The sequence below is a fragment of the Neophocaena asiaeorientalis genome, unplaced genomic scaffold (genome assembly GCF_003031525.2).
Source record: "Neophocaena asiaeorientalis asiaeorientalis breed wild unplaced genomic scaffold, Neophocaena_asiaeorientalis_V1.1 scaffold59, whole genome shotgun sequence".
NCBI classification, from domain to species: Eukaryota; Metazoa; Chordata; class Mammalia; order Artiodactyla; family Phocoenidae; genus Neophocaena; species Neophocaena asiaeorientalis.
Genome location: NW_020174268.1, coordinates 2,060,448 through 2,071,239, shown reverse-complemented (window position 1 = coordinate 2,071,239; position 10,792 = coordinate 2,060,448). Strand labels below are relative to the sequence as shown.

At 48.7% G+C, this 10,792-nt stretch overlaps 1 protein-coding gene across 1 annotated transcript; it reads left to right on the top strand.

Annotated features, from left to right (window-relative positions):
• The first annotated feature begins 3,493 nt into the window (after positions 1-3,493).
• On the top strand, positions 3,494-7,348 carry LOC112406674 (small integral membrane protein 2). The gene is given in 6 exon segments (XM_024755630.1): positions 3,494-3,582; positions 3,754-3,787; positions 3,789-3,939; positions 3,942-4,001; positions 4,371-4,389; positions 7,267-7,348. Coding segments are annotated over 6 exon segments (435 nt in total).
• The last annotated feature ends 3,444 nt before the right edge of the window (positions 7,349-10,792 follow it).

Below are 10,792 nucleotides of genomic sequence, written 5' to 3'. Positions count from 1 at the left end.
TGGTCACCTCTGGCCACAAGTAGCTCCTCTTTTCAGTTTACCCCATGTTGCAAATATTATAATTTTTAAAAAATGTGTGCCATGAAGTTAAAACAGTTGGGAAGTACTGTTGTGGCCTATTTCTCATGTAATATGTTGCCCTAACTTACCATCAGCTTTTTTCCTTTTAATGAATGGGATCTACATTTTTATATGAATCCTTTAATGAAACTTTCCTCTTCTGCTCACCTGGATGGTAGGACGTCCTCCTCCTGGTTCTTACCCTGCTCATTATTCATGGATCTTTTCATTAAAAACAAATAATTTCATTCACTTATTCATTCATTTTAGTTCTCTTCCTGACTTTCAATTTTACACAGCAATTTGGTACTATTTGCTATCAATTCATTCAATAATGATTTGTTATGTGTTTGGAAAGGTCTCTGGGGAAGGGGTGTGAGGCCGAAGAGAGCAATCATTCTGTCTTGGTCTTCCTGGGACATTTCCAGTTTTAGCACTGAATGTCCCCCAGGGACCCTCAGTCCTGGGCTAACTAGGATGGTTATTCCCCCTAGGCCTAGCTAACAGGTAGAGCTGTTGTCACAGAGAGAATGAAAGACTCTTCTTCATATGGGTGGGTAGGTATGGAGAAGACAGGGGACAGTTGTCACAGAGAGAATGAAAGACTCTTCTTCATGTGGGTGGGTAGGTATGGAGAAGACAGGGGACAGGGGAGGGTTTCACACAAAATCACCTTAATTTTTTACTACATAGGTGTAAAGTCATCTGCTGAGAGGAAGGTGAGCAGATGGTAGAGGAAGTGTCATTCAATGAAGCCTAGTTCCCTTCATACCATGTGCTTCTAAAACAACTCTTCTAAAACAACAGCAACTTATGTTAGGTGTATCTATGCTTTGCCTGGATGTAATTGGTCATTTCCTGAATGCAAATTAATACGAACAACTAAAAAAGGGAAATGATTCTATATTTATTTTTCAAAAATAAAAGGCAAGTGCAAAATACATAATCTATTACTCTGAGGCATCATCTAGATCATTAGAGGTACCTGTTCCTGTAACTGCCATTCTTTAATAACCACATGCCCTCAACTGGCTACCACGCTCCTGCCCCCCGTCCCCACATCCTAAAGAACACACCCGGCTTAAGTAATAGTAACTCAAAAATGGGGGAAAAGTGGCTATAGCAGAGGGAGGGAAGTACCTGCTTTGATATGTGGCCCTCAAAGATCCACTGGACTGTAGGTGCTGTATGGCTGTGAGAGGGGCCAAGGACAGGGCAAGTGTAACAACATGACCTTGGACAAGCACTTAACCTTTCTGTGCCCTGATGTCTCCCTTTGCAAAATGAAGGGATGGATTACATAAGCCCCTAAGGTCCCTCGTGTGTTCTAGAATTCTAGCACTTTTCGAAGGACTGTAAGGGGAGAGAAGCAGTTACAGATACACGTGCGCACACAAACACAAACACACACACGTTAGAAGTCTTTGGTATGTGAAGCCAAGGGGACAGGCCAGAGATCCCTGCCAAAAATTAGGATTATGACTAGGATGAATCAAGCCCTAGGACACTGAGATCCAGGCAGCTCCGTGAAAGTTTGTAACAAAGGAAGTCTCACTCCCCGCATCAGAAGCAAACTTCTCATTATGGACTTTCACAGTTGAGAAAACATTTTCACGTAGAACAACAGCTTGCAGACTGAGAAGCATTTGAACACAATAGTGTTGCATTTGGTCCTCACACAATCTTGGGAGGCAGGCATCAGAGTTTCTATTCTCTCCATTCTATAGATGATAAAACTGAGTCTGCAAGTAGTTAAGGTCACAGAGCTGAGTCTTGGACTCTGTTCCCATGAATCTCTGTAACCTCTACAGAGAATGGGGGTCAGTGGGGTCTTACCACTGAGCAGCCATCTCAGAAGTAGGAGCCCTGGGTGTGGAGCCTTCAGGACCCCTGGAACACAGGATGGAGCAGAGGCCTGCGGTTGTGAATGCCATGACTGTCGGGTCACCAGAGATACACTAGATTCGAGGGCAGCCTGACCGGTCTGTGTCCTTACTCTCTGCTGGGGTTGTGTCCTTGTGGTCACATCTCCAATCTGGTCACTGCTGGACTCCCTCATCCTGATTGTTCCAGGACCATGGCTTTGGGGTTCTGGGAGGCTGTGGGACTGAAATGATCTAGGAGTCTGTGAGGACTCATGCTTCTCTGCTGCGTGCTGTCGAGTGAAGCGGGATGCTACGGTACCACTTTTGATGCTGTTTAAATGGCCCGTCCACCATAGATTATTATTCCACGAGTAGACCTGTAATGTATTCTTGTACATCTGAATTTAATTAAGAACCTTTTTCTCACTAACGTGAACGTGGTTTTACTGTTTCTGGCCAGGCCAGACAAAGATGTTAAAAGACAGATTTCTGAATTGTGGGCCAATTTCCCTGATCTTTTAAACCCAAGCCCCTGTTCTGAGACAGAGATTTATGACTTTGACATCCTGTCTTCAACCACTCTCTGGTCACTAGGGAGTATGCAGAAGCAACGGCTCCAAGAGTCAAGGCTGTCCCCTGCAACCTCACCAGGATCCTCGTGGGATTCAGAGGATTACTTAATTTTCAGTATTCAGAGGACGGTGTCGGGATCACCCCAGCTTTACTTAATCATCTCATGACTTGGGAGCGTTGGTGATGGGATTAAATCTTTGTGCTGTGGTCCATTTCTGATGTGTTGGCCTGTGGAGCCTCAAAGGGCAACGTGAGCTCTACTTTTTCTATTCCCAAAGCACTAAGACCGGAAACTCATGTACTATTTTGTCCTGTGGCTTCTCTGTTTAGCAATACCTCGCCTTTGGTGCTGATGCTGCTTAAAAATAAGAGAAGGTTCAGGAACACTGACGGTTGTTACCAAGGGCACTTCTCACATCCTCTGCCCCTCCCCATGTGTGATGGCCACACAACCTGCACTTGGGGCAGTAAAAGCCTGCACCCTTTAATCACCTCCCAGTTGCTCACCCCAGCTGTTGACTCAGCTTTAAACATCCAGCCCAGGGAACATTGCCTCTTTGGTGCACGTCATAATCAGGAGATTATGGTTCTCTTCAGATTCTCACTCCACTCCATTTAGGGTGGAGAGCTTGGGAAGCAGGGATGAGGGGATGGCGGCATCCCTCCGTCCATCCATTCACACCTCCATCCAGTCTTCCCTTACACAGCGTCTGACTGCCCACTGTGCGCCATGTGCTAAGCTGGGTGCTGTGCATTCAGTGGTGAACACAGAAGACGCTATCTCAAGGAGCAGCTTCTGTTTCAATAGAGCAGCCCAAGGAACTTCACCTGCTATTATTTCGGGTATGTTTCTTACTGCCAAGAGTCTGTAGGTGTTTAGGGACCTCATTAAGGTTTGGAAGCTCTGGATCCTCGCTGCTCCTTTGGAGCCTGGCCCTTGGTTGGGCCAGGCCCTCAACGTGCCACTGTCAGCACTTTCCAGATGAGCGCTATGCATGGGGAGGGGCCAGGCCTGGGGCCCCCTGAAGGCTGTGTCATCCCTGGCTCTAGCCACAGAGGCTTCATCACAGAGGGAAGCTGAGCTGTGAGCATGTTGCTAGGCTGTGGCTATTTATTTTTATAAACGAGGCTTGTGCTTAATTTAGAAATCTGCTTTTGCTTTTTTTCCCCTTTGTTCCAGCATCATCTGGCTGTCTGGCGCCATCAAAGAATTGCATTTCTGACCCAACAAGAGCTCATGGGTGAATGGGGGCAGGAAAGAGGTTGGGGAGAGGACTGATGCCAGCCAGGCTGCCTCACGGGGAGGTGGAGACACTTGGCCATGCCACTAACATCCTGTTCGGCTTTCGGATGAGTTTCATCTATGACACGTACAGGGTCCTCACTTGGAACAAGAGGATTAAAAGAGGCCCTGGCGCTCGCTCCTCTTCTGATTAACCACACCTCGGTGGAACAGAAGGCAAAGCTGCACAGAAGAGGACCAAAGTCAGGTGCCAGAAGCAGGTGACATCCAGACTCTCAGTTCGTTGGATGTAGCTATTTCAATAGAGCCACTTTTTTGTGTGGCTATTTAGACATGAGGATATTTCGATCCGGCTTAAAAATTAAGCTGATAAATGTTAGTTTTTCGGCCCAGGGAATATAGCCAGTGTTTTATAATAACTTTCACTGGAGTGTAGTCTATAAAAATATTGAATCACTGTGTTTGTATACCTGAAGCTAATGTAACACTGTAAGACAACTATACTTCAATAAAAGAGAATTTTAATTAAATGATGAGTAAAATGGGCACTTTATACTCCACCTTTGAATTTCACCCTAGCCCCGAGCTTTGTCCTATTGCCAATCCTAATCCTACCTCTGGGCGTCAAGGTGTGTGGATCGGGGAAAGGTATGGTAGAGGTTCAACATGGAAGAGATATACCAGGGATCAGGTAACAGTTAAAGGACGGAGTAAATGTCAGGAATAAGGTGCCCTAAGAACCGGGGGAAGGTCGGGAGGAGAGGAGGCTGGGAGGCCTCTAATGTCGATCCAATAGAGACAGAGCAAGACTCAGAGATGGAGTGACGGGTGGGGAATTGGTAACAAACAAAATCCTGTGAGCCTGCATTTCGGCTCGCCTGTCTTGAGGCTGTGTCAGAACAGCTGCACGACATTATTGGGCAGGAAAATATTCCACTTAGGATTCAGAACAGCTCATCTTGTCTCCTCCAGGGGCAGTGTCTGACTCATACATGTCTAGGCATTTCACTTGAAGGCTTGTTTGAGCCTCAGTTTCTCCGTATACAATGCAGATGATCATGTCGACCCTTCCTCTTTCCCCAGCTGTGTTTTCCCTCCAAGCGACAGGATGCAGAATGAGCCAGCATCTTGTAAAGTGCTTCGAGCCACTCGGAGAAGGTGCTTGCGTAACTAGTGGGCATTAGCCGCTACGAGTGCCCCATGAGTCAAGAGTTTCCGAGTCGGGCAAGTGTAGCCGTCTCTGCCTGATGATTCATGTGGACACGGTAATGCCTTTAGTTGGAACGTACAGTGTTGGTGATGACTTTGTTCTTGCGATGGCAGAGAACTTCATCTTCGCTAGAATGCTATCAACGTGAGGAGTGTGCGGGGATTAGATGGGAAAAGAGTTGAAAGGAATCTGGCACCTGTGCCTGCCATGCAGAGATCCACTGTACAAAGAACTACGGCACATGTTTACGCCCAGTCGTCAACTCCTCTTGGCCAGCAAAGAAATTCTTCCAGATTCTTCTGCCATTTGTCAAACCTGCCAAAGTCCCCGGAGGCAGTTTCTGTGTCACTGAAGGTGGAGGGAAGGGAGGACTTTCTCCACCAGGTTTCACTACTTCCTCTGTTGATCTTGTGCGTCACATGGTGAAGCCTCACTGATTTTAGTATGGAATGTCCTTCCAGAATTGGTACAAGGAGGCAGCAGGGCCTGGGGCCTCAGCTTCCAGAAGCCTGACCTGGGGCTGCCATGCAGCTGGGCAGGAACCCTCCTCTGAGCCCTCAGAGCAGAGGCAGAGGGCAGGAAGGGCACGCGTGTCTCTGCAGCTCGCTGGCCCAGCCGTGCCTCCGAGTGCTGGCCGCCCCGATCCCTGCTCTAGGAGCCAAGATGCCGTCTCCCTGGTACAGTTAATCTTCGTTCCTGCCACCAACTCATCTTTCTTTGTTACTTCTCACCATGCCTCTGGCCGCAGATTCCTTATGGATTCCTTTCTCAGGTGTCGTGTTTTGATTCCCTCCTCACATGTACTCCCAAGTGCCAAGAACAACTCTGTTCCGGCAGGAGGATATCATTTGGCTTAAAAGAGGGTGGGAGCGGTAGCTTCTCCACATGAGCATTCTTTGGATTTATGTGGGGATTTATTCTGGGAACTGTTTACAGTCTCCCGCAAGCCTCCCCCCACCGCCAACAACATGTTTCTGTCGCAGAGAGTCGCTCTGCTTTCATTGTTTGTAACTGGAGGATGATACGAGCTTTTCCTCCGGAGCCCGGGTAGGAGGGCTCAGCACGCTCTCTCCACATGCACCATTACTGCCCCAGCATGTTGGCGGGGCCCACACTGAACAGTGCAAAGTGCTTTGTTACCATCATTACAGCCCCAAGGCTTGTCCCCAATATTTGTGAGATAAACCTTAAGACTTCTTCCCGAATAGTTGGCTTCTCCAGCCCTGGCGTGGTGTTCACCCCATGGAGCAGCCCTCCCTGAGCGACTGACAAGCACTCCCAGGTTTAGCTGGAGGGGTCAGGTCCAACTGACATTTGCTTCTCTGTTGTCGTTGCGTCAGACTTAATGATACATGCTAAGGACAGTAGCTGCTCTTCTCCCTCGTCCCCATCATGGTTTGGGGAGGTTGTGTTGGCCCCTCTGTCACTTTGTATAGTGATTCAGGAATCTGCTGTTGGACATGGAACTAAACTTAGAGACAGGAGGGGTCAGGACCCATGCAGGCGGCAAGCAAGCCTGTCCCCAGACAGGGGAGGGTGGCTCTGGGAGTGAACGCATCCTGGACTTGGTCTGCCTGGACCAAGCGAGTCACCCAGCAAGACCCCTGCTTTAGGGGCTAAAATCAAGTAATCAGGCCAAGCCTGAGTGAGAGCAATCTGAAGTTTGAAGATGCTTCCAGGTACAACCCCTGATTCAGGTACGAAAACTAAGACAGTGGTCTCCTTTGAGTCCGACCACAATTCTTGGAGGTAAACAGGGCAGGTGTTATTACTCCAATTTTACCAATGGGGAAACTAAGTTCCAGAAAGTTTAGTTAACTTCCTTAGAGTCAACTAAGTAAGTTACTGGTGGACTTGAGACGAGAAACCTCAAATTCCTGACATCTGTTCCAGTTTTTTCCATCACTCCATGCTGCACTTCAGCAGGGCTTACGCAAAACATCAAATGCAAGTGCTAGCCCTTCCAGCTGGGCAGGAGCTGGAAGCTGGCATGGGTTTCCACTGGCATGTCTGGGGCCCAGGAGGCTGCAGGCACTGTTTCCACTTGCTTGTACAGCAAGGTGAGGCTGCGTGGCTCGGCAGGGCTGAGACCATTTGGGGGCTCGCTGCTTATGAGGCTGTAGTGGGGGGAATGCAGCTGAGAGGGAGAGGAGTGGAGCAATGGTGCGAGTATCTGTGTGTGCACTTGTGTATGTACAATCACATACACACACACACACACACACACACACACACACACACAGTCACACACACACAGAAGCCTGGGATCACAGGTGAACAGCCGTAACTACCGTCTGCCACAATGGCTGTTGAAGGTGGATGGAGCAGATCCCCTTCGAGGTCATCTGCAGCTTCCAGATGCACTGTGGCTTCTTACTTCAAGCTTCTGCATCCTAAAGGCTTTCTCTGGCCACGGGAATTTGCTGAGCCCCTGGGTGGGGCTGAGGCGGCCCAGAAGAGCACCAGAGCTAATGGTCCTCTGGCATTGGTTAAGACCAATGAGGGATGGAGCTGGGCATAAATGTCTCAGGCTCCTTGCCCTTCGATAAGACAATTGAGGTGTTTTCTATGGGGTCTCTGACAGGGACCCCAGAGGGAGTGAACCCCAGTGCTCTCAGCAGCAGCCTGCTCATAACATCCCCCTTTTTGCTTTCCCCTCTTCTGTCTTGCTTCCCCAATCCCTCACTGCATTTCTTGGGATCACCTCCCCCATAAGCTCTGTGCAACCAGATTTCTGTTTCAGGCATGAAAACTAAGACAGTGGCTTCCTAACTAACTCCTGCCTCCCAGGAGCACCTTGTACGTGGTGGGCTTTCAACACAGCCAGGTTCCTGCTCAGAGTGGCAAGTGTGCATTTCCTGGTGAGCACTGCTCCTTTTCAGCCATCGGACAGGAAGCCCGTGGCTCTGGTACAAATAATGATGGAGCTCTACATGCTGGAAGAATCTTTTTTCCTATGTATCCAGGGGAGGCCCCGCATCAGGGCTACATGGGTAAGAAATAGAGAAGTGAGCTCAGTGTCTTTAAAAATGATGCCAAGTTGAAGTAAGCCTGGAGGATTTTTTTGCTGTTTTATCTTCTGTTTTGCCAACGACATGGACTCTGTGCAGGTGTGGCCTCAGCTATCCTTCACTCCTTTAAGCCCTGGTGAGCGGCACCATAACTGCTCCCTTTCCTGGCGGAGGCCTGCATCGCCTTGCTCTCTAAATGCCTCTTAATGCAGCCGCGGAATCTTGGGAGCACGGGAAGGCAGAGCCAGGACTCCCCGAGGCGGGAGCAGGTTCCTGGATGCCACCTGCCTTTCAGTCCTCCTGGGTTCCAGCAGACAGCAGATTCGACTTGCAACCAAGCAGACACATGAAAGCAAACGTGCGCTTCTGACATTTTGTAACCCGCCTCCCACAAAACAGAAGGTACTCTTTTCCTTGTGTTATTCCCTGCCTTGTTCTTGACATTTTTAATGTGCTGAGTCTACAGCCGACTTTGCATTCCCGACACCTCCCACTTGAATTGGCTCCTGGTCCCTCCAGGCCTGAGATCCCAGTCACGTGCTACACCCCAGAGAACACCCGACATTCCCTCTCTGGGCAGGCTACCCTCCTCCTAACCTTGACATTTAGGGCCTGCTGTTTCTTTTCCTCTTCTCCTGTAATAAATCAGCGCCAGGCAAGATTCACTGTGCGCTTGGCAGGGCTTGGGGAAGCTGATGCTGGGATAAGGGGGCTTTTCTGCAAGCACTGGGTGAAAAGCAAGCATTGTCGTCTGCCCGTGTTGCCTGGCTTTGCAACAGTGTGAAACCCTAAGCAGAGAGCCCAGGTTCCCTTTCCAGGCCCTTGTCTGACCTGCACAAAGCTGAGCGTATCTTCCAAGTTCTTTCGCTTAAACCAGACAAAGTAATGCCGTAATGCCGTCCCCTGCCTGGGTTTTTCCTAGTTTGTAGCCCAGGCTGAGCTGCTGGCTGAGTTCATTCACCTCAGGGGGTCTGGTATGGAGCAGAGTCCTCAACAGCCGAAGGAACACAGAGGCTGGGCCATTTCTGTCCATCCGCCCCCAATCTCCCCAGGCCACGTTTAGGAGTTGGGGTTTGATTCAGCTTGGGAATGAAGGGAAGTAAGCCTTTTTAGCGCCAAGTGTCAGATACTAAGCAGTGCCTAAGGGTATGTATGTACGGGATGATAAAGTCATCAGATAGGCTACAAGGATATATTGTACAACACAGGGAATATAGCCAATATTTTGTAGTAACTGCCAATGGAAAGTAACCTTTAAAAATTGTATAAAAAATTAAAAAACATTTTTTTCAAGACAGAGGGAAAGGGGAGAGAAAGGGACAGAGAGCAGGAGAGAAATGGGAGAGAGAAAGACGGGAAAGGAAGAAAATGAGTCCACAAAATAATAGTGATGCAGAGGAGTGGCTGAGTGCCACCCACAAGCCTTTGAGTGGCACCGATGCCATCTGTCACCCATCTCTGCTTCAAAGTGGCATCAGGAGCTGCTGAATGCATGTGCTAGCTCCACAGAAAACACACAGCTCAGATGTTAGAACCATGTTGCCTCCCACAGTCCCCTGGAGTAGGGATGAGTGTGAACCTCCCTACTCAACCGTGAGAGGTCTTCATCAAAGGACTTTCAAATGCTTCATGATATACTAAATCACTTGTGTAAATATAAGATGGTATTTTTTTCCTCCAGCTCACTTCAAGACTTGAACACACACTATTTGCCCAAGTCTCAAGGTTAATTTAAGAATACGTAGAAGATTCTTAAAGGAAGAGACCATGACAGTTGGGTTGAACCAAATGCCTGGCACACAGTAGGTGCTCAACAAATGTCTGAAATTGAATCAGGGAATGAATGAATATGAGGGATACAAAGAAGAATATTTTAACAAGAAGATAACTGAATATTCAATACTGATTCCTTGTCAACACATTTCATGGCATTCCTTCTGGGTCCCAAGGATGAGTGAGTGTTCCACATGTGTATTCACTAGTCAGCCTGTGATCACACGCACACATTGGAGTAGATGTGGACAGGGTGCAGTGATGGGGATGGTTGACACCGCCCAGGGGTTTCTGCAGAGGTGTCTATATATGCAGGTCCTGAGGCTACCCAGGAGGTCTCACCAGGCAGACCACTTGGAAGACAGAACGTGAGGACAAAGGGATGAAGCAGCCTAGTGTGTCAGAGAGCAGCAATAGCTGCATATGGCTGGGGCAAATGGAAGGTGTGTGTGTGTGTGTGTGTGTGTGTGTTGGGATGAAGCAGCCTAGTGTGTCAGAGAGCAGCAATAGCTGCATATGGCTGGGGCAAATGGAAGGTGTGTGTGTGTGTGTGTGTGTGTGTGTGTGTGTGTGTGTGTGCGTGTGTGTGTGTGAGAGAGAGAGAGGAGAAGGGTGGGGGGTTGAGGGAAGGCAGGGGCAGGATAGAGAGCCCTGAATGTCTCTGACAACAGCCAGGTTTTGCTGGTCACCAAAGATTTCAGAGTGTCTTCTATATGACCAACCACTGGCAACAGCAGGTTTCACTTATTCAAATCTTCCTGGGAAGCTGAAACCCCATGGACCAGCTGTTGCTTGGTCACTGGGGAGTGTGGGGTGTCTCCATGCCTCCTTAGGGCCTACAAGCTAATGGTAGAGAGGTATGATCTCTGACCTTCTAAGCACCTCATGGTGCTTATTTGGTGTCTGGTCTAATTTCCTCTCTGCTGGGAGCTACCTCAGGGCAAAATCTCCCTGTTCTCTGAGCAGACCGAATGCAACAGAGCTTTGCTGGAAGGATGGATGGATGGACAGATGGACAAGTGGATGCTGAGTCCTACAAAAGCCTTTAAGCCCCACC